The 23,662-nt window shown below is 50.0% G+C and overlaps 1 protein-coding gene across 1 annotated transcript; it reads right to left on the bottom strand.

The window, feature by feature from the left end:
* Positions 1-336: 336 nt before the first annotated feature.
* Positions 337-20,371, bottom strand: HABP2 (hyaluronan binding protein 2). The gene is made up of 12 exons (XM_023753329.1): positions 20,341-20,371; positions 13,200-13,325; positions 10,832-10,939; positions 9,501-9,617; positions 8,629-8,748; positions 7,716-7,887; positions 6,492-6,589; positions 5,163-5,406; positions 3,982-4,124; positions 3,230-3,364; positions 1,809-1,954; positions 337-501 (listed from the first exon to the last, which is right to left on the bottom strand). Exons 1-12 carry the CDS (start codon positions 20,366-20,368, stop codon positions 337-339), a joined length of 1,602 nt encoding a protein of 533 aa, XP_023609097.1. The 5' UTR covers positions 20,369-20,371.
* Positions 20,372-23,662: the final 3,291 nt, after the last annotated feature.

Raw genomic sequence — 23,662 nt, 5'->3', positions numbered from 1 at the left:
CGATGTGGAATGTTGAGAGATCCCACATTTGCAAATGTCCGAGGTGGAGGCAGTCAGTGAACCGTGATTTTCTAGAAGGTGCCATGGTGTGAAGGGAAGCAAGCACAATATATTTAGGGCCGATTCTGTCATTTCCCGACTGACTCAGGAGGGAGCCTGATGATGGTGGAGATGTTGGTCCGGGACGCCCCAGGCCGGGAAGCTGTTGTCTCTGCTTAGAGCACGGACACTTCGCCGTGTGCATCCTGGAGGCTCCCAGGGGTGTCCATTGCTGCCCACAAGGCCTCGCGTGGTCTGGGTGCTCAGGAGGAGGGGCTCTGAAGTTCGGAAGGCACCTTAGAAGCCAGTCTCCCTTTGGATGGTGGCTTTGATCCAATTCAGGAACTTGGTAACTTGGGTGTAGACCCCTGGCTTCTTCCCACATTCCTCGCCCCAGCTCACTATCCCGTAGACATAGTAGGTCCCGTCCTTCTCACAGGTCAGAGGGCCTCCAGAGTCACCCTGGGGGGAAAAGATGCGAGTTCAGCTCTGTGAACAGAATGCATTAGGAGACACCCCACCTCCCATGAGGGGATGGCAGCGGGGGATGGCGTGGGCCCTCGGGAAAGCAGTGACAAGACTCTTCCTGGGCCTCATGAGACCCAAGCCTCTGAAGCAAATACCAGCCCCTGCCCCTGGGTCAGGGAGGGCCTGGCAGAGAGGCACAGGGCCAGGCCACAGTGCTGTGGTCACAACCTCATATCCAGATGCCATCATGGCTCTCAGTAACACAGGTATTACTATCGTGAGTTTTCAGGGGCCCTCGACTCCTCATTCCAGCAGGGCCTGGGGTGGGGGTGGGGTGCCCTGTTAGGATAGAGCCCTTCCAGGACCCACGGGGCACACACAGGGTAGGAGGGCGGGGCTCAGAGGCGCATGGCTCAGACGTCCAGCATGGTTTATGGGGTTAGATCTTCCGGGTTCCAAATCAGGCCCTACCTCCTGCTAGCCAGCTGGGCCTCCATGTCTCACATTGTGAACGGTGTTAGCAACAGAACACTCTCCCCACCCCCAGGATTTTTGTGAGGATTAATGTTGGTAAAGCACATAGAACAATGCCTGGCTTATATCAAACCCCACACCCCCAAGGAAATCGACGAGGAGGAGGATGGCTCTCAACCACACAGCACTGCTTATACTCTCCAACTGTGTAGACAGGATTTTCAATGTTATCTCTTTTCATCTGCCTCAGATCTTATGGGGACAACATTTCCATCTTATAGATGAGGCACCTGAGCTTCTAGAATTATTTTGGTGCAAGGGACTGAATTCATATGTTGGAACCTAACCTCCCAAGGGATGGTATTGGGAGGTGGGGCCTTTGGCAGGGGATTAGGTGATGAGGGTGGAGCTCTCATGCATGGGATTCTTGCCCTAGTTAAAGGGACCTAGAGAGCTAGCTCACTCTCTCCACCATGTGAGGACACAATGAGGAGTTGGCAGTCTGCAACCCGGGAGAGGGTTCTCCCTGGAACCCAACCATGCCGGCGCCCTGATCTCAGACTTCCAACTTTCAGGTGAGAAATTCCTAAACTCTGTCAAATAATACTAGTGACATCCCCCTTGACCAGAGTGTCACAAGGATGAAATGCAGCAATGCAGGCAACGTGACCACCATGTTGTGTCTTCCTGGATTGATATGGGTTCAGATACACCAGCCTAGGCCTGTGCTTTACGGCAGGTGGGTCCCTGAGCTTGTCTCCCAGCCCAGTGCCCCGTGTAAGGTCCTGCCAGTCTCTTGCTCTCCAAGCCCATTTGGAGTCTCTGACCTGGCAGGTGTCTTGCCCAGGCCTCTGCAGGTTTCCCGCACAGATCATGGTCTCGTCAATTGTGTGGTTGTAGAGTCGGCGAGAGTTGCACAGAGTGTTGGTGATCAGCTTGACTTTGGCATCCAGGAGATGTCGGGACCCTTCCCCTGTGGGGCAGAAAGAAGAGGTGGCCAATGAGAGGACCAGGGTGGCACCCAGCCCACCAGAAGCCAGCAGGAGTAAGAAGAGGGCCACCAGCTCTGAGCTTGGGAAGGAAGAGTCTCTCCAGGAGATGGGCTCTGCCTGCAGCTGTCACCAGGGCTATCTGGACCTTCAATACACTGCTTATCACAACAGAGCAGAATCATTTATTCCCTCCTCTGTCCGCCCAGCTAGATCATGAAGTCAGGAAGACAGGGAGGGTGTCTCAACCACTTTTTAATTTCCCATGACTAGCAGAGGATTGGCATGTAGAAAATGCGTGGTGATGGATGCATTTCCCTGGTTGATTATCTACATCACCTGCTTCCCAGAGCAGGTATTTCCTTCCCTAAACTTCTGTTCTGCTCAGAACGCTCTAGTTGGCATGCTGACGGGGAGGGTTAGATGGACTACAATGACGATAGCTACAAACAGGGTTAACCCTAAATCCAATGAACCAGGTATCTTCTTTCCCCTAGTCCTTCTGACCATTTCATATATTACATGCCACTTTCTTTATGAATACAGGCCTACTTAGAGTGATTCCTGCTTTTCATTATTAAGGACATGATGTATGGGGAAGAATTCCATCTTGAATATTAGAGAAAGTCCCATATATTAGGAGATATCATCATGTCAGTACTATGAGCAAAGTAACACTTTGGTTACTTTCTTAGATAAGACCAAACCCTGGAGCCAAATCAACAGTTTGATTTAACAAAACTTTATAGAACACCTACTAAGATCAGCACACTGTGGGAGACGCAAAGATGAATGAGACTTGACCCCACCCTCCTGGGCTGACTTAATCAGTATCTGTAGAATTTTATCTCCTGTTATCATGATTCTAAACCTAGGAGGTAAATATGGTTATTGGAAAACTAAAACTCAGCTGCCCCAGTGACAAGCCAAGAATCTGACTCCACAATTCGTCTTCTTTCCAATGTATCCTATTTCTAGTCTACTTAGGGAAGGCAACAGTTCTTTATGGATACAGGGTCAATGCTTGATGAAAGTCAAGGGTCCGGGGGCCAGAGCCAGGGACAGGTGTGAGATCCGGGGACACTCCTTGGAGCTGATGAGACTTAACTAAACCTTGAGAGATGATGCAATCTTTCTTTTGATAGTACATTTTGAATATAACACTGGTTTCAAGTTCAGAAGGGCAGTTGAGTTTGACCCTTTATTTTCTGGTTAAAATAACTCACCCGAGTCTCAGGAGATTGCATGGCCAGACTCACCTGTTTCTGTAACACCCCAGCCAGAGATGTGGCACTCGGTCCCAGAGGGAAAGGGACCATCAGGCAAACATACAGTCCTCACATATTTGGATTCTAGAGCACAGTGACCATCCACTGGCTTTAGCTTGAGCAAAGCTAGGTAGAGAGAGAAAGCGGAAATGGGTGATGTTATCCTCTGTATCAAAGCATCCACTCCACCTTGATTGGAAGGTGCTTGTAGCAAAGCCCCACTTTTTCCATAATTTCATTTTTTAAATGACTAATCAATTTTTAAAAAACAGGCTTTCCAAGGGTAAAAAACGATATTGAGGAAGGAGAGAGAATGAGAAGTATCATGAATGGAAAACTGGGCAGTAAGACGCTTAAGTATATCATTGCCTACCAGGTGTGATACGGGGTGTGCACGGGGACACATGCACATGATGACACTTAACACACAGGAAGCTGAGTGTTGCAGTCAGCTTCCCATTTTATAGAAGAGCAAACTGAGGCGAAGATAGGTGAAGCTGGCTAGCAAGTGGGAGAGGTGGGATTCAAGGCTGAGCTTTCACACAACACAACATCGCTTCCCCTTAAGAGCTTGTGCATGTTTACCCACAACAGTAACCTTTAAGAACTAGAAAGTGATGGAATAAATTTTCTACCTTATAAGGTCTATGAGGGACCAAACAGAACCAACCCTCAGCTTTCCATCAGTAGAGAAATCCACCCAGAACAAGACCCGAGGGAGATTCCCGCTAGAAGAGACTTGCCGATATCGTTGTAGGGAATGTCATCTCGTTCATGATAGTGGCTGTACTTGAGTATCTTCTCCACCCTGAAGGTCTGCTCATGGAATTCTGTCTTCTTCAAGTCCTGGTCCCCTAGTACCACTCTTAGATTTTTGGCTTTTAGGCTGCAAGGGAAAGTAAGATGGTCAAGAAGGAGCCCTGGCACTGGAGAGACTGCAGCCAAGCCCTGGCTCTGCTCCTGGTGAACTGTGTGACCTTTGGTAAATGGCCCAACCGCCTGCAGACTTGGCATCCTCATCTGTTACCATTGTCTTGTTCACAGAATTCTGCTGTGAGGTCCAAATGGGACAACATGAAGACACTGTTTTATTGATGGGACAGTCTTTAAATACAAGCTGTAACTTGTATCCCACGTCTCCTGGGAGACCTCTCATTCCCCCACGGGTTTTGCTAAAGAGCAGCCAATGAACATCTTGAACAAATATCCTTGGTAGATGCCAATGTTTGCATGTTTGACCTTTGAGGAATAACTCCTAGACTCCCTGAAGAAATTGTCTAAGAACAGGGTGGACAGGAAGACTTTCAAGGCCACCACCGGAGCCTGGCTTCCATGGGACCAGTCCTGGCCACGAACTTAGGGAAGTCAGGGGAGGTAGTGATTCTTCAGGCTCCCAGTGGGTTCTGGCTTCTCTGAGGCACACAGGACCGAAGACACTTGACCTGGGAGGCTCACTGGTGAGGGCATCAGATGGGAGCATGTTATTGTTTCTTTCTGTCCAGAGAGGACTAAAGAGGTGAAGGAAGCAGGTAGGTCTGGGTTCACATCCCACTCACCTACTTCCTTACCATGTGACTTAAGGCCAGGTGCTAAACCTTCCCAAACTCAGGGTCCTCATTTATGAAATGAGGGTAACAGTTAACTCTCTCTTTGCCCAAGTGTTTACTGAGCACTTGCTCATACAGAGACCTATTCTGGGCAGTGGGGACACTTTAATTCATAAAAGGTAAAAATCCCTGTCCTCCCTCAGCCTGTCTTCTGGTGGATTGTTCTGAGAATTGAATGCCATAAATACATGGAATTCAAAGGTACGCATTCTGCCACCCTCTTTGCCCGTGGAGAGCAACAGATGCTGCTCAAATGGGAAGGGGAGAACATCCCCATGGGCCAGGCCCCCTGTCCTCTGCTCCCAGCAGGCACCTACTCAGTGCAGTGGGCAGCAGTGAGCACCCAGCAGGGGTGGATCAGCGCCCCCCCACAGAAGTGGCCCTCGGGCATGAAGGTCGTCAGTGGCAGCGAGGTCTGCAGGGACACCTGCCACGGGTGCTTGCCCGCCGTGCTCTTAAAGCCTCCATAGATCCTCTTGATTTTTCTCTCTGTTATCTCAGTCCTCCCGCACGAGTCAAAGCCCGGAAGCTTGGTCAGGGGCTCTACAGGGTCGGTAATGTCTGTGGGACACAAGAAAGACAAATCACACCATTCACCCTCCCTTCAGGTCCTCAGAAGGACATTGTTAGAGGTATGACTCTGAGTCTAACAACTTGGCAAGTGTCCAGAGCTAAGAGATGGATGCACACAGGGTGAGTAGGTAGTAGGTACACAATATTTGTTGACTACATGGATTAATATAAAGCAAGTCTATAAAGTTAACAATGAAAAACGTTGCTTTTTCATTCTTATTTTGACATGTACACACACAAAGATGTGATGCAAACATATAAGTGCATCACTGGATATGTTCTTAGCTATCATTAGTGCACACATATATTTGGGGGCCTCTTTCGGTGTATAGGGAAAGATATCCAGATGAAGTAGAATGGGGGAAATAAGACATTTGCAAAGGTAACCATCATACAAAGTGATAAGTGTTATAAGGATGGTGCCTGGTTTCTTTCCCTGAGGTTTCTGAGGAGGTGGAAATGTACTGTATTTGGCAGATCATAAGGACTTCCTGGAGGAGGGCTCATTGAGTTGGGTCTCACAGAATGGTGGGTTATGGACAAGAGTAGATATGAATGCAGTGTTACAGTCAAAGGTGATCGTAAGAGCACAGAAGTGAAACTGTCCAGGCAGGCAATCCCATTGATCAGGATGGAGGGGGCATTGTTCCAGTGGTGGGTAGAGAGGTGGGCCAGCGCAGCCTGGAAGACTGTGAGGCTGGAATCCAGACTGTTTTGTATCCTGAGAGGCTATGGGGGCCCAGCCAATGTTTGGTCACCATTGTACATCCAGAGCCAGGCATAGTTCCTGGAACATAGCAAACAATCAACAAATATTTGCCGAGTGCACTGACTTGGAGTTAGGAAACATGAATTTATATTTGCGCCACTGGCCCAAATTTACAAAGGTCTCCAGACCTGCTCAGCATCCCAAGAGGGGATCAGAGGAGCCGGCAGTGGGGCCGCCACTGGGATGAGGTTCGGTAAAGCAGATGTGGTGGGAAGACAAAGGTGGGAGAGATGGGGGCCAGGAACATCTGTCTACGGATCTGCATCCTCCCCCCACCAGGGCCTCTGGGGGGCCAGGGTCTTACCTAGGGCTGGGCAGGATGGGACATCACAGTACTCCCATTTCACCTTTGCACTGTTTGCTTTAATGAAACACCAGGGCTTTTTGTCTCCATCTGGGTTTCTAAAACAAAAACCAAGATAACCCAGGGTCAAGGCTTGGTGAATCCACGGGACCTCATTACAGGGCCTTTGGGTAGAAGAGCGACACATTCCTGTGTGTCCCTGGGATCATAGATTGATTCTGGCATATAAGGGTGGTTGTAGTTTTTTTGGCAAAACCTTAACTTCCAGAGGAGAATCTGATGACCAGGAAATAGTTCATGAGCCTTGTGCCAGATCCACGGGAAACATCCAATTATTTGTAGGAAAAGAAGTGAGATCCCCATTGATGATCCTTCTTTGTCAGGAAAGTGAAATAGCCCCAGAAACATGGTGAAAGTAGGGCTCCTTGGCCCCAACCTCCAAATTCCATGCATGGGAAGTCTCTGAGAAAGGAGTCACCCTGAAGACAGCTCCATGAAGGGAACAGCTCAAGGTGAGTGAAAGTGGAAGGTCCCTCTTGCTTAATGGAACCAGTTTAAAGCCATACAAACAACTCCTGTCTCTTAGATACAGATCATGAATGCCCTTGGCCTTGATTAGACAATAAAGAGTAAGAGAAAACCAGCAGAATGGTCTAGAGGCACCAGAAGGGGCAGAGGGAACTTGTTGTCACCTTTACTTGGGAAAACCTGAACATTCTTGTGGTGAAGACCGTAACACTCACCGGACATCCAATTTCCTTCTCCACATTTCTCCCTTAATGTTATATGGGGCCTCATGACACTTTTTAGTCAATGGCATATGTATGCAGAGACGATGTGTCACTTCTAGGTTGAAGTAGTAAAAACAAAGCAAAACTCCTGCTCCATTTTTTTCATTCTCTTCCTTTCTTGCCCTTTCTGGGTAATTGAGTCACTTTGTGGAGCTGAATCCCCCCCATCCCCTACCAACCCACATGGCACATTAGTGAGAAATAAACTTTGATGTATTCAAGCCACTGGGGTTGGGGTTTGTTTGTTACAGAAGCATAACCTAGCCTGTTCTGAGTATGAAAATCTCCCTAGAAAGAAGGGTGATGAGTTCCAGTGTTCTGTCCCAAAATGTCTAAGCTGGCCCAGGAAATCTTGGAGCAGCGGAAAGAGACAAACCAACCCTTACACTGACAAGCGACCAAGACTGAGTGTAGGGAAGAAGGTGGTTTTTACCTGCAGAAGTTGTGCTCCCCAATCCCGTGGGCTTCAGCATCCTCCATAAACATGTTGTAATTCTCTTGCAAGAGGAGGTGGGAGTTCCAGTAAAGGCATGAGTGCTGGTTAATTGTCTTACTCACTTTCCCCCGGTAAGAGTAGCCATCACCAACATAGCAGTCATCAGAACCTCGGAGAGAGCAGGCAGGGATGTGAGAACGGAAAGCAACTGGCATGCTGCTCCCGAAAAGGACTTGGCGGGTGTGTCAGGGGGTGAGATGATTGGGCCTGAATATTGATCACCCTGAGAGTTCACTACAAAGTCCCAAAAGAAGGTGCCTTGAAGGTCCCACACTTAACCCAGCTCAAAAATGTGAAATAACCCTCGCTGGTTTGGCTCAGTGGAAGAGCACTGGCCTGCAGACTGAAGGGTCCCGGGTTCGATTCTGGTGAAGGGTACATGCCTGGCTTGTGGGCTTGATCCCCAGTAGGGGGTGTGCAGGAGGCAGCCAATCAATGATTCTCGCTCATCATTGATGTTTCTAACTCTCTCTCTCTCCCTTCACCTCTGAAATCAATATATATATATATATATACAAACAAAAAAAACCCTATGAAATATAAAGTGCTTGCGGGTGGGTGGAAACTTATTTACTTAACTTTGGCTCTCACAAGACCTGGTGGCAGGTGGGTTGAGGCCCAGAGGAGGCCCAGGTGGATCTGAGTTGCCTACACTCTATCCCAGTTTCTTACTTTCTCTGCCTGGAGCCATACACACCGTATGCCCTCAGGTTAGAAGGCTGAGGCAACAGCAGAGTTTGGGAATCTTGACTTGAATCCCGTTCTGGGAACAAAACCCAAACAGAACAGGATTCCCAAGGCCTTGCTGGTGGCCCTGAGATTCTGCCAAGGTGGTGGCAGAGACCCATACCTATTTCACAGAATTTCCCCTTGAACTGGTCGGGGCAGGCACAGGTGAACTTGGATCTTCGCCGGTTCCGGGAGCAGGTACCACCGTTTCGGCAGGGGTTTGGCCTGCACACAGGAACCGCTGTGAACACAGGAAGTGGGGCCGGGAAGGGTCTTCAGAACGAGTTGCAGCCACATCTGAGATGACGAGGAGACACTGGTGGCATTCCTCTGGTGTCCATCATTTCACAAAAGATGGGTCACCCAAGGGACAGACAGACCAACTGATGCCCTAGTAAATGTGCACATCAACTCAAAGATCATCTACAAACACGGATGAGGCACTGTGATGAAGGCCACAAAATGTATGCAAGTGCATGGGTCACGCTGTAAGGAATAGCAAGAGGCATGGACGGGCAGGCATTTGGGGATCAGTCTGAGCTAAGCTGAAACTTGGCTGTCCCCCTTTAAGGCTGTGTGACTGTGAGCAAGTTAGTTAACCTCTCTGAACTTTACTTTCTTCATCCGTAAAATTCTTCCTTGCAGTGTTTTAGGGAGAATGTGAGAGAGAATATAAATTGCCTTGGACAATCCCTGACTCATACACTGAATCAGTATAGATTTATGCCCCACCATGGGCCATTCCGGGAATAAACCAGGGCTGACTTCCTGGAGGAAGTGATTTTTAAGATGATTCTTTTTGGATGGGAAGGAGCACAGATCAGGCAATTCTCAGTAACTCTCCAGGGATGATGAATCTTTAAAACTCCTAGTGATAATGGCCATCATGGATGTTACTAGAACATCAAATGTATCTGGACTGTAGGGTGCAGAGACCCCAGGCACAAGCCAGGGCAGAGAAAGCCTAGCATGGAAGGGGCTGCCGGCACTTACCTGTGGAGCAGTCTGGACCCCTATAGGGGTGCTTGCAGGCACAGCGGTAGTAGGGAGGACTCTGAGTAATGAGACATTCGCCCAGGCCACATGGGTTTTCCTTGCACTTGTTTTGCACTGTAGGAGATCCATAGAGAAGAAGGTTCAAAGTACAGGACATTATTGGGGGCACATTTCACTTAGAGGGATACCTGAACAGTACAATGTTTGAGGGTCAGATGGCTGATGGAGAGTGTGCCCTTGTCCATGGTCCTGAAAGACCTGCTTCTTTTACCCTCTTTCCCCCTCCCCCCCTCCCCAGGCAAGGCTTTTCTCTAATCTTCAGGTTATTATGATTGCTTCCCAGTTCCTTCCAGTGTTCCTTCCCATACTTACTCATTTATTATTCTATCTTGATAAAAACCTTGATAACGTTTACACCTTTAACAGAGCTGCATTTTGAGTTTCTCCATTTCATAGCTGATTTTATATTTCATTTACATCTCCCCCCGACCATTCTTCTGAGAAGGTAAGGGGTGAACCCAGATACTATGTTTATATCGATATACCAAATTATCCAGAACCATTTGTGGAAGGACTTGTAGGATTGAAAATGGAAGGAGTAAATAAAGAGGACACAGAAGAGAGAAGTCAACCATAAAACCCTATGTATGTAAGACCTCCACTGCCTCCCTCACCCTGGTTAGATGGTTGTTAGATGGAACAGAATCCAGGAGCTCTCCAGGGGTGCAATTAGTCCATAGGATTTCCATTGTCGTGCTTATCGTATGCCCCCAAGAACTCATCGAAGGCAGACACAGCCCTTAATCAGAGCCCCCATGAGTGAGGAGAACAGGGAGAAAGAGCATGGAGCCAGGCGTTAGGCACCAGGGCTCTAACTTATGCTCTTCTCCTAACTAGCTGTGTGGCCATGAGGAAGCCCCCTGCCCTCGCTGGGCCCTCTTTCTCTAATGGAGTTGGTTGTTATGTGCCCTGAGGTGCTTCCTGCTCTCCCATTTGAGAGCAATGTTTCTCTGTTGTCGTTAGTCTAAACACTCAAACCAAAACAAAGACAAGTCTTGAGTTTTGAATATGTCTTGGTCAGATTCCAGCTCTTATCTCTTCTTAGCCTTGATAGTCTCATCTGTAGAATGGACACACTAGTCCTATGTATCATGCAGGGGCAAGGATTCAGTGAGCTGCTGCCTGTGACCATGCTGAGGAGTCCATCATACATGATATAACGTGCGTGGCGATGATCCCTCCTGAGGGATCACTCAGCTCTTCTTTACCCCATTGACCTGGAGAAGGAAACTGCAGAGGGAGAGTGAATCCAGTGAAGGTGCACTCACCATTCTGACACCTGCTTCCAGAGAAAGGGGCCAGGCAGCTGCACTTGAAAGTGTCCCTACTGACGAGGCAGGTCCCACCGTGCTCACAGGGGCTGGACAGGCATGGATCTGAGACATTTGGACAGAAAGCGATGTTTGCAATAAACAGCAGGCAGGCGAGAAGCCCCCTACGTACTCATCGAATTTCAGTCTCCGGCCCAAATGAGAAAGTAACTACATAGCCAGTGATTGGGGGAAAGGGGACACAGGCATGGCCCTTAAAGAGCAAGGAAGCCCTAGCCAGTTTGGCTCAGTAGATAGAGCATCTTCCTACAGACCAAAGGGTCCAGGGTTTAATTCCGGTCAAGGCCACATACCTTGGTTGCCCGGGCCCTGGCAGGAGGCAACTAGTTGATATGTTTCTCTCACATCATTGTTTCTCTCTGTCTTTCCCTCTCTCTTCCACTCTCTCTAAAAATCATTGGAAAAATATCCTCGGGCGAGGATTAACAAAACACAAAAACAAAACAAAAGAGCAAGGACAAAAGCAGTCACACGACCAGAGAGAGGGATTCAGGTTGGGAAGAGGACTGACAAGAAGGAATGGTGACTGTCTCCCCTCGGCCTGGCTTGCGAGGGGGCCTTTCTCATTGAGAAACTCCCCTTTCCCATCCTCAGTCTTTTCCTCCTCCCAGTCTCGCTGGGAGTGCCACGGGGTCTGTCTCTGATGCTGAATGCATTTCACAAGCCCGAAGACCTCCCCTACTCCCAGGGCCCGGGGGTGGAGGTCAGGCCTGGGGAAAGAAAACCCACCCCTAACGGAACACACGCTTTCTGAACATCAGGCACGAAGACCAAAGGCAAGAGGGTGACAGAAAAATTGACGGCAAGGAGGAAATGACCCGGTGGCCTTCATCTTTCTTCAACTACTTGTTCAGTTAGATTTTGTCATATTTCATCTGTGCCTTTGGCTTTTCATGGTTGTCTGAATGGATCTTCCCTCGGGGAATTCTTTATCCTTCTGTTCACACGCATTGTTCTTTGGTTCAGGGACTAGGATCCCTGGGCCCCGCTCTTGTTTTGATAGTCCCTTCTGATGTTCCCCCGGTGCCCCATGTCTTAGCCCTGCCTTCCAGGCCACTTCGCACAGTTTCACAGCTTTTATTCCAGCGGCTGACTGCTTTCCGTTTCTTCCGCTGCTGTAAGGCGCATGGCTGTGCTTGGGCCAGCGACTCCCTTTCCTTTCTGCACTATGGCTGGGTTAAGAAGCCACAAAAAAACCCAAAAACAAATGGGGCAGAAGCACACATGTGAACACACACACACACACACACACACACACACACACACATCCTAAAAACAATGCAAAGCTTCTAAAGAGTCAAAGAGGAAGAAAAACACAGCCCAGGCGCAAGGGAAGGGAAGTGCCAATGCCAAGTTTGTGCATGCTGCAAATCTGACGCTGAATGTTAACTCAGACGCTTCTCCCTAATTAGGGCCTACCTGTCATGAAAGCTCTGGGAATGATTTTGACTCTGACTCCTACTCACCGTGTCGGGAGAGCTAGATGATGAGGCACTAACTTGTGTATCAACTTGACTGAGTCAACTCCTTTCCTGGTCTCATTTGCCTCACTTGTCCTCTGAGGCTGAGAGAGATGGTCTCAGAGGACCTCCCCAGGCCCCGCAGTATATAATTCTAGCTGGAAAAATAGCCAGTTTAAATAATTTCTTTGGTACCTATTTTACAATGCCCGTCAGAGAGCAGGAAGAGAGGGAGGCCTTTGCACGTGGTAACACATAAATTCAGCTCCAGGTGTGCTGCCCTCCTCCTGGGAGGGCCCCTGAACAGTGTTGGTACCTGCTATTGAGAGGAGTTAGCTTGGAACCCAGGCAGATAGGGCCGGGGTCCTGTGGAAAACAAAGGCAGGTGGAACACAGGCAGGGGCAGGCACGGCAGTTTGAGCAGCCTGACCACAGGAACCAACCAAGCAGAAATAATAAAACGTTTCTGGACTCAAGGCGGGAGGCAGGGGAACCAAGGGAGCGCCTGCAGTAAACAAGATGCACGAACACATAGAAACAGGGAAAGTTCAGCATAGGAACAGAGAAAGCACACACAGAAACAGGGAAAGTTCAGGTCCGTTGCTGGCAAGAACAATTGAGGGAATCAATCAGGTGACGACACAGGTAGACATAGAGCAGCTTGTAGCAAATATATGCCCCTGGACTACAAGGCTTTAATGGGCATCCCATTCTTGGGTCCCCCTCCCCTTGCGGGGAGTCTGAATCTGCTTGTAATAAATTTTCCACACTGCTTAAATCTTTTGGTCCGCGTAGATCATTCTTCGGTGTCTGAGACACGACCCCGGGAAAACACCTTGGCTCACCGTTCCGGGTATCACTGTAGTCTTCATAGTACCACTCAGGATTATCGGTGTGGTCAACAGCACCATCCGTGCTCTCTTCCTGCGTGTAGTACTCAGGGCTGTACTCATAGTTGTCGGGAGTCCAATCTGCAGGGGTGGGAACAGGACCGAAGAAACCCTAATGATTACATCAGCCATTTTATTTCACTGAACATTCCCCCCCTCCCCCTCTCCAAAGATTTCAAAGTCCTGGAGGAGGAATCATGTGTCTTTCCAGATCCTCACACTGATGGGGTGGACAGAGGTCAAGCATCATGAGTTTCCATTTGGAAGAAGGATGTGGTCACCCCCAGCAAAGCAGCGTTGGCACTGGACAGGGTCAAGAGCACCTGATTGGAAAGGGGAAGAAGTCAAGTTCTGGCTTCCCACTGACTGTGACCTTGGACAAGGCAATGGTATTCTTGGTGTCCCCGTGTTCTCATCCGGAAGCAGCATGAAGGTGATTGGAGCCTGAAAGGTCTCCAAGGTCCTGTGTAAGATCTGCCCAGGGTCAAAGCCAATGGCACTTGAGTGCCCCATTGGATGGTTCTGTGAATGAAATTTCTTGATGGAACTTTATTAGTCACCTGAGCTTAATGAAGTCAAAGGAACTAGTCTTCTTGGTCACAGCATCAAATTCTCCTGAGTTGTGTCTAAAGAGTCATCACAACAGCTAATGTTCATCGAGCCTTTACTGTGTACCAGGCCTTGGACTAAGCATTTTACATGAACCTTCGATTTCATCCTCATAAAAATTCAGATATGTTATTATCTCCATTTTAGGTTATTATCTCCATTTTAGCCGTGAGAAACCCAAGGCTGAAAGAGGTTAAGTAACTTGCCCAAGGTCACATAGCTAATAAACAGCAGGATATAAATTAAGACAGTTTATCTCAATAGAACCCCTAAGTTGAACCCTTGGCTGCTTCAGTTTGGCCTCGTACAGGCCTCAGGTACCTCTACACTTGCCCTTGGGAAAAGCCATCCCCATGGAATAGCCAGCCTGCTAATTAGGAATCACCCAACGACAACCTTGAGAAGGTTCATGGATCCTGCGCACTGAAAGGCAGGGCCGTGTATGGCATTTCCCAAGGTGCAAACCTCACACTGGCCAGTCCACTGGGAAGAGCAAGTGTGTGACAGGCTGGACTCAAGCTCATTGATGTGGGGCCTTGGAAGATGCTGGGAGCTCTGTGGCTCACGGAGAGAAGTCTGGGGTTTGCAGAAAGTTTGCAGAGGCCAAGCAGCTGGGGGGCCGAGCAAGAGGGGCGCTAAGACTCTTTCCATTTGGGGTGGGCTGCAGCATGTGCTGAAGGTGCTTTGTGGGTGCATCCCCTGGGAGGGTTGCTTCACCTCTGAACTTAAAGCTTATTTCGTCCTTTCTCTTCCGTTGGCACTTAATCCCATTGTCTAGATTAAAAACACGTGCATTGTACACCATGGACTTGGCTGGCTCCAGCTGGCAGGAGCATGGCAGGCAGAAGCCGTACGGAAGCCGTCCAGAGATGCATATGATAATGAGGCCAGCGCAGATGCAGATAGCCGACTTGAAAAGGCGCTCCCACCGAGCCAGCTGATGGCTCCGAGGACCGCACTTTACCCAGGCCCGGTTATCAATCGCATTACCTCACTCATCTCTCAGTCATCCCCTTCGAGTCTTTATCTCCCTGGCTTTTGAAAAATCGACTTTTGCACAATGGCTGTTTTATATTTCCCATTAAAATGGAACTATCTTTTTATTTCCTTTTTGAATCTGCCAACTCTGGTTCCTTGCCAGAGTTTCACCTCATTTATCACAGTGTCAAGTCGAGACTCCCTTTGCTTGCTCATTATTCCTCCCGAACTGCCTTTCCCCACTCTGAGAATGCTCCCAGAGGAGGCCACCTTCCAGGGATGAGGATCTGGGTTGAAGATAAGGCCATTGTCTTCCTGGAGCAAATAAAGTTTCTTTCCATCTAGTTGGATAAAGCCTGAGAGAAAGTGAGGGAAAAAAATGTTTTTCTGAGTTTGACATAAAAGCTTTCCAGCTGACATTTGGGAGAGACAATGGGGTCTGATAATGAGGTATTGCATCATCTCTTTCTTTTTTGCTTTGGAGAATGCATTTTGTTTATAGATAAGCGCCTCCCATTGCTCCTGTCATTTCTCCCATCACTCCCTCAGGTGGAGGGTCAGATGGGCTAATCTTGGTGAGGCCACTCAGAATCCACCCCTTTGCAGATATTAGGAGAAGAGAGTTTCACATGGATGGAATGGAGCAACTTCTCTGGGGGACGGGGGAAGGATGAAGTGTCTGCTGGACGATTTTGACTTGAATCCAACCCTAGGAACAAGGTCTGCTCATCGCTCGGGGAAGCTAAGGAGGGAATAAACCAGGTAAGCTTTGAATTATGCTCCTGCTATTCTCCAGGGCCCAGGCCCTGGGTAAAGGTGGACAGAGGCCGCAGAGCTGGGTGCTGTGCAATGGGCGCTAAGATCCTCCCCACTTGGGGTGGGCTGCAGCATCACCGGGGAGGAGTCTTCACCTCCAAACTTAAAGCTTATCTTGGCCCGGCCAGTGTGGCTCAGTGGTTGAGCATTGACCCATGAAGCAAGAGTTCACAGGTTTGACCCACAGTTGGGGCACATGCCTGGGTTTGGGGCTCGATCCCCAGTAGGGGGTGTGGAAGAGACAGTTGATCGGTATTTCTCTCTCGTTGATATTTCTATCGCTCTATCCCTCTCCCTTCCTCTCTCTCTAAAATCAATAAAAACATATTTAATAAAACATGTTTGATAAAAAGCTTATTTTGTCTTTTCTATCCCATTGCCTAGGTAAAAAATGTGCATTGTACACCTACAATGGGCCAAGTATTATGCCAGGTGCAGGAAGGCCTTGGGAACAGTGGGGAGTAAGTAGTACAAATAAGAGGGGATGTGGCCTCCATCAAAGGAGCATCTTGTCTGGCTTGGCGGGGGAAGAAAACCGGCCAAGGAAGGAGATGAAAGGGTAGCACAGAAGTAGGGAAGCCAGATGTGGCCAAGTTCAGGCTTGGGAGCCTCAAGTTGCACATTGGCCCTCTGGTGTGGTCAAAGCCAATCTGATGGAAAACATGGCCCTGGCTCCCACCCTTCCCTGTAGCCACACCTTTTGCCATGCTCCTCCCACCAAAAGATAAAGCCCATTTCCCAGGCCCTTGGGTCTGGGCTGCCCTTGGGACTTGTTTTGGCCTATAGCATGTGGTGAAAGCATGCCTGGGCCTCAGGAAGCCTTGTGTGCGCCACCCCTCCCCCCCCATGGACCCCTGTGACTGCATGTGAACAAGTGTGGCCTGTTCTACAGGCAGATGAGAGAACATGAGGGGCAGCAGCAGGTCCAGTGGTCCCAGCCAAGGCCTCGGACATGTGAGGAAGCCCAGCCCATCCACCAGCTCAGCCTGGTCCAGACCAGAAGAACAGCATGGCTAAGCCCAGTCTACATTGCCAACTGAAGAATTAAGTTCTACATACATTGTTGATGGTCAAAACCACCAAGTCTGGGGGAGTCATAACAAACGGACACCCAGGGCTTGATTGGTATTGGGTTGCCAGTGGGATTAGAATGTTAGATGCTAGAACATTCCTCAGTGGCCCAGGTGGCTGCAGAGGTTAAGTTTCAGGGCCAGATCTCAGATGGCCCTTCTCTCTTATGGTTCCTATTTAACTCCTTCTATCAATGTGTTTCCTCCAACTCGGTCGGTTGTTGGTTTCTTAAGAGCAGGGCCAACCCTATTTTTCTTTCTACCCCACCATGCCCAGCACAGAGCCCTATGTGCACTTAATGTGTGTGTTTGACAGATTAATCTTTCCCTCTGTGACTAAGCCCTTCCTTCTCTTGGCCTGCACACAGCGGGCACACAGCTGTACCAGCGAAGATAGTGTCTGCTTGGAGCAGAGTAAACGGGGAGTTTAGGAGAGAAACTATGTGAGATTTGGGTCAGGTGTTTGGTGGGAAAAATGCCTGTTGAGCTCTGTAGGAGTCCAGAAACTTGTCCAAGTACTTTCCTGGGTAGAGAGGGATTGCAGCCTAACATGAAATTTGGCTCCATTGGTAGATTGTAGAAAAACAGTCCAGGTTCAAATACAGATTACTTGAGACTTTCTCTGGGCTGTAGAAAAGGGGAGAGCTCTGGGGGAGAATGCAGCAGCTGTCAGAAGCACATTACATTAGGTATAAAAAGAAATCCCTGTGGATTTGTCTATTGTTCAGAGTCTGTGTCTAGAGTGTATCAGGGAGAAGAGCGAGAGCTTCCTGCATTAACCCGAATCGTCCTAACTAGAGGTCATTCTGTATCGAGTATTTTCTATGTCTCAGGCACTATCCCAGATCAATGTGCTGCCCACCATCTTATTTAACCTTAAGATAACCCCGCGGCATCGGTATTATTACTGCTATTTTGCGGAAGAGGAAAACCTCAGGCGGAAGGAGGTGGCATCTGAAACCAAGTCTACCCAACTCCAAGTCTGGGGGTGCTTTTTTCTAAGCCCTGGAGCCCCCTCAGGGTTTATGTTTCATGAAACCCCATGGGTTTGGCTTCCAGGAAGTAACACGCACTGGAAAACGTTCTTTAACCCAGGCTCCTGGTCCCTCGGCCCGGATCACCATGGTCCAGACCCAAGGTCTCTCGGAAAAACTCCGGAGTCGCTGTGACGGAGGCTTTGCAGCTGCTCCGGTTAAAGAGCTTGCCAGATGTGTGGAACGGAATAAAAATCCCCGGAATGCCGTCCCTGTTGGCGTCATCCATCACCGTGGCACAGCCGGTTCCTCCCAGGGCCTCCCCCAAGCCCCAGCCCTGTCCGTCTGCATTTGACGCTTCCAATCCGGCTGACAGGGCGAGCCCAGCGGAGACCCTCCCTGGCAGGCGGCGGGACAGCTGATGGATGGGCTCAGCCTGTGTCGCTGGGCAGAGCCAAGCCAGCTTTGAAGAGGCATTTCCGCAGGCCTGTTGGCTGTCGCGTCACCTGCTTTGGGGAGATGGGCAGAGCCTGTGCCGTTTGATGGCCACCTCCTTTGCCACCCACTGGGGACCGTGGCGTGGGCACCTTCTCCTCCAGCAAGACCCTCCCCGTGCACTGTCTGCAGCAAGATCAACGGAAGAAACAGCTTGCCTGTGGACAGGAGACCGCGTTTCCCGGGCCACGCTGTGGTCCAAAGCCTGCTGGGCCCTGACAGATTTCATCAAAGCACAACCCCCCTGTGAAATGAACTCAGACACCAACAGGGGTGTCTTTAAAACCTAAGCTGCCCTTTGCAGCAAGACTCAGCCCTGTACCTCACCCCGCTCCACGGCCGGAGGCTGACAGACACCTCGAGATGGACTCAGAAGCCCAGGGGTGGCGTGCCCCATGGTTCCTTCCTCTACTCACCCACCTGCCAGAAGCTACTGGCAGAGTTCTTACCGAGCCCAGAACCTCGGGATGTTAAACCCCACACTCTCCACTCCCGGCTAAGTTGTTCTGTAGCCCGCGCTTAAATACCACCAGTGATGGGGAGCTCACTACCTCTCAAGAGCCCAACAGCCTATTCAGATTTCTGGACAACTCTGACGATGAGGATGTTCAACCTGTTCGCAGATCAAATCTGACCCTATCGACTCCACCCTGTTTAATTAGAGTTGTGTGGACACCGTGAATGAATCCACTCCCTTTTCTGTGATCTCTGCTCAGTAGGGCCACGGCTCCCAGTTGTCCCTGTTGTTCACTGCACAATCCAGGGCATCATGAGCTCACGGTCATTGTAGACGTATGTCATTTACAACTTTCCGGCAGATGGCAATCAAGTGTTATGAGGCCAAGACACCTCTTAATTCCCACAGTGCCCACCTAATGGATGAAGGATGGGGCTGCTTTTCAAACACTTGAAGGGAGTGCAGTCCCTGGAGACTTTCATGCCCCTGTTTCGTCACTGGGTGACCCACAGTCCTGCCGTTCTGTCTCTCGGACACCCAGACCAGAGCAGCCCCTTCGCAGGTGCCTGAGCAGTTAGTGCTGAAGGCCGGGGAGGTAGCAGCATGTGGCTTTGGACCCTCCCTGGAGTCCACCTGTGGATGCTGACGTGGCCAGCCGGGGAATGCTCCGAAACAGGGGTCCCCAAGGAACTGAATTATAGGTTGGCTTGGACATTCTCCTTTGCTTTGGGGAAAGACCCAGATCTTCTTAGAAACCCACAAGCACGCTCACATACGTTCCTGTGCAATTCCACACAATTTCCTGAGCAGGCGGGCAGGACAAAGGCCAGGCATCCATCACCTGGAGCGGCACAGCCTGCCTGCCCATCCCAGGCTTTGCTGAGGAAGAATATTGACTGTTGTACCAATTTGGTCCAGGGATTGGCATCTTGGCTCCAAATAAATCCAAAGTTTAGACGTGACTGCAGTCTCCAGAGGTGGGTTCAGACCCAGGGCCAGAGAGCAGGCACAGGGGATGGGGAAGGGAGAAGGCGAGAGGGGGAGGCTGAATGAAAGAGACTCACTGGGGAGTGGACGTATTGAATCTCGAGGAGAGAGACCAGGTGGGGACACTGGAGAGCTATCGCCGGGGGTGGGTCAGCCTGGAGGCTCCCTGCGTGGCACTGACACCCTCCTCTCAGCATAGAGGTGCTGGCTTCCCACCTCGGGGGGCGAAGTGAGTGGGGGTGGCATAGGGCCGCCCCTCCACCCCGGAGCCAGTCATTACTCGATGACACCCTGACTTTGTCTTGTACCTGTCACCTCATCTCAGACACCAAAGGGCTGGGTGACCTGGGGCAAGTTGCTTCCCCTCTCTGGGCCTCAGTGTCCTGCTCTGTAAAATGAAGGGGTTTAACAGCATCAGCAATTTGTCCCTTGGGGTCCTGAGACTGGGCATCAGGGGTGTCCATGGGCAACTCGAAATCAGGTAAAGCACTGTGTGTGTGTGTGTGTGTGTGTGTGTGTGTGTGTGTCCATACAAACACCTGGGAATGTATTTTTCCGGGAAAATCCTCAAAGGAGTCTGCGATGCCTCTGGACCATTTGAACTCTGAGGTTGTGCCTACACTCCCGTGCCTGGTTGCCCTTCCCCCTTCCCAGAGCCAGCCGGTGGGGGTGGGGTGGGGGGGGGAGCCCCCGGCAATGGGCACACTCACCTGGGTCCAGGTCTGGGAACAGAGACATCAGAGAAAACTGGAAAACAAAACGACACAGAGAGCCAGGTGAGTGAGTCACTGAGCCGCTGACGCACCCTCCAGCAAGGCCAGGCGCTTGCCTGCTTCCTCACACGTACCCGTACCCAGCACAGTGCTGGCACATGGCATTCCTCAAAGAGTTTGTGTTGGGTAAAGGATGATATCAACAGTTCCTCTTAGAATGCAGTACTTACCAGAAAAAGAAAGCTTTCTTCATTTAGTCGCTGGGATATTTCTTTTCACTAAATCAAGGGTTAATAACAAGAGCCCTTGGGCCAAACCCCGCAGTTGTGGTTTCATAAATAAAGTTTTATTGGAACACGCCATGCCCATTTGCTGACATGGTGCTAATGGCTGCTTTTGTGCTGCCATGGAGGGGAGTTGTGACAGAGACAGTATCGCACCATATATTTGTCTGGCACTTTACAGACAGCGTTTGCTGATTTCTGACTTGGAAAATGAGAGTTCTGTCGCTCAACATGTTTCCTTCTGGGCTCTGGTGGCCAGAAAGCTGGTCACCGCGATGCACCTTCCGGCTGCCTACGTCTATCTAGGCAGCACCAGTTCTAGCTTTATTTTTAGTTCTGTTTTACTGTAGGCTTCCTTACCCTTTTGGGGAACGAGGCAGATGCTAAATTAGGAAAGAAAGGTAAAAAGAAGGAACGCATCCCAACACGATGTACTGAGGGCGGGACATCAGCAAGCAGCACCCTTGGCAGCAGTGCCTGTCCTGCAACTACTCACAGGGACCACGCCTGTCCTGCATCTACTCGCAGGAAACATGCCTGTCTTACATCTACTCGTAGGGAACAGGCCTGTCCTGCATGTACTCACAGGGAACATGTCTGTCCTGCATGTACTCGCAGGGAACATGTATGTCCTGCATGTACTTGCAGGGAACATGTCTGTCCTGCATGTACTCGCAGGGAACATGCAGATCTGGGTGGCGGGCTTGCTACGGAGCGGCTCGCCTGGACTCTGCAAAAATGCCAATGCCGCCTAACACAAAAGGATGGGAAGACTGCTCTTCACTAAATGAGACTAAAGAGACACAGCACCGAAGTGCAGCGTGTGACCCTTGGTTGCATCCGAGAGCTTTAAAAACAGCTAGAAAGGACATTCTTGGAACAATTGGGAAATTTGAATATAGACTTCTATGAGATAGTATCATTGTCTCAATGTTGAATTTCTTGAGAGTGATAAGGGCATTGTGGTTCTGTGGGAGAATGTTCTTGTGCTTAGGAGATGCTGAAGTATTGAGGGTGCTATCTGCCATTTAGCTGCAAAGGACTCGGCACACCAAACACATACAGTCATACACGAGAGAGCAAGAAAGAAAGCAACGTAGCAAAATGTTCATCGCTGATTCTATCTGGGCGAAGGATATTCATTGCATGAGTCTTGCCACTTTTCTGGAGTTTTGAAAAATTACAAAATAAAAGGCTGGGGAGGGGAAAGGAAGGCGCAAAAAGGAAGAGAGGCCCTTTGTTGCCTAGACTGTGCCTGTGTGATTGCCTCCCAGCCCCACAGCCCTGTTGCTTCAGGAGATGAGACAAGGGAGGGGGTGGTTGCTTGGCTGGGATGGCAGATTGATAGTGGGAGGCTTGGCAGAGGAAGAGCAGGGTCAGGTCTCGAGGGTGGTCCTGGTCCTGGGGTGCTTGCACGGGGAGCATCTGGAGTTGACACCTCTGGGCTCGAGTGTCAGGGCAAGAGAGGACCCTGAGGACGTATGTATGCTGCCCCCCATCACTCTCACCCTGTCACAGCCAGTCAGCTCTGCCTTGCTCCGGGTCCTGCCCCAATCCCCACGCCCACACCCCCATCTTCCCACCATCCAGCTTGTCTGGAGGGCAGGGCCTACCCTCTCTACCTGTCAGCCCTTCGGAGACAGATATCCCCTTGAATTCTCCTATTTGAGCTGAATAGTGTGGGCCAAGCCTGGCTACCAGCAGTGCTGAGATGTGGGCGGGACCCGAGGGAGCACTTTAGGGAGCGTTCATCCTCTGGAAAGGGCCTCCCAGACCTGTACCTGGGCCAGGCAGAGCTCCACATCTTAGTTCTAAACTGGAGCCTGAGGGACAGCCAGGTGCTGTGCTGCCCATGGCCAGCAGGTGGCAGACGTGCCCTTCCCAGGAGCTGGCACTGGACTGGAGCTGAGGGAAACCAAACAAAAAGAAAGCCCAGCTGGACCTTCTTGGACTGGGGTGGGGTGGGGGCTTCAGATCCCACGGCTCTCAGGGAGTCTGAAGCAGCTGCCGCCCAGCTGTGCAGCCTGGCTGCAGGTCAGGGGGTCCCAGGGATCCGAAGAGGCTTGCTCATTTTGTGAATCACAGGTCCACCGTGAAGAGAGAGGCTATGGTGAAATGTGGAAACTGGCAGTGCAAGCACCGGGCTGGATACTGGGGGAACCGTATGGGAAAGGTCAGGTCAATAGCCAGTTATTTATGCCCTGGATCTGGATCCTGAAACTGGGTGATGGTGGGGGCGGGTGGGGGGAATGAATAGATGCAATATTTGTCTTCTTTCATTCCATTATTCTGTTCAGTTTCCCCCACACAGAGACAAGGAAAATAAATGATAGAAGTCCTACTCCTGGGACTTGCAAATCCGATGAAAGAAGAGCAACACAAAGGAAGGAGGAGGAGGAGGTGGTGGAGGAGGAGGAGGAGGAGGAGACAACTATGATCTCACTTTGACTAAGAGCTGACAGTGTGCCAAGGACTGTGCTAGATGTTTCACATGCATTCTGTCTCACTGATTGCACACAATACTGATCACTGAGGCACGGCGATTATGTCCATTTTAGAGGTCAGAAAATGGCCCTAGCCAGTTTGGCTCAGATCATCGGCCTGTGGATCCAAAGGTCCTGGGTTCGATTCCAGTCAAGGGCACATACCTTGGTTACAGGCTCCTCCCTGGCCTGGGCCCTGGTCGGAACACATGCAGAAGGCAACCAATTGATGTTTCTCTCTGTCTTTCCCTCTCTCTTGCACTCTCTTTAAAAGATCAATGGAAATATATCCTCAGGTGAGGATAAGAAAGAAAGAAAGAAAGAAAGAAAGAAAGAAAGAAAGAGAGAAAGAAAACAGGTTAGCAGAGATTGAGTTGGTCAAAGGAACTCAGCTAATAGATGCTGGAGTCAAGATCAAATGGAGCCAGGTTTATACCAGAGCCCTCACTCGTAACCTCTGTTGCTGAGGGAATCATGGTGTGCCCCTGTTGTATCGAAAGGATGGAGGAGAAAGAAACAGAAGAGCTCCCTAACCATAAGAGACAGAGGATT

The sequence above is a fragment of the Myotis lucifugus genome, unplaced genomic scaffold (assembly GCF_000147115.1).
Source record: "Myotis lucifugus unplaced genomic scaffold, Myoluc2.0 scaffold_44, whole genome shotgun sequence".
In the NCBI taxonomy this organism is placed as follows: Eukaryota; Metazoa; Chordata; class Mammalia; order Chiroptera; family Vespertilionidae; genus Myotis; species Myotis lucifugus.
Note: the sequence above shows the minus strand (reverse complement) of the source record. Positions and strands in the feature narration are given on the sequence as shown.

Excerpts from the sequence above, each read along its gene's own strand:
- HABP2 (XM_023753329.1), bottom strand. The coding sequence starts at position 20,368 with ATGTCTCTGTTCCCAGACCTGGACCCAG. Across the intron at positions 10,940-13,199 it reads CTACAGTGATACCCGGAACG|ATCCATGCCTGTCCAGCCCC; the intron begins GTGAGCCAAGGT and ends CAAATGTCTCAG. Across the intron at positions 1,955-3,229 it reads CTGGGGTGTTACAGAAACAG|GGGAAGGGTCCCGACATCTC; the intron begins GTGAGTCTGGCC and ends TCTGCCCCACAG.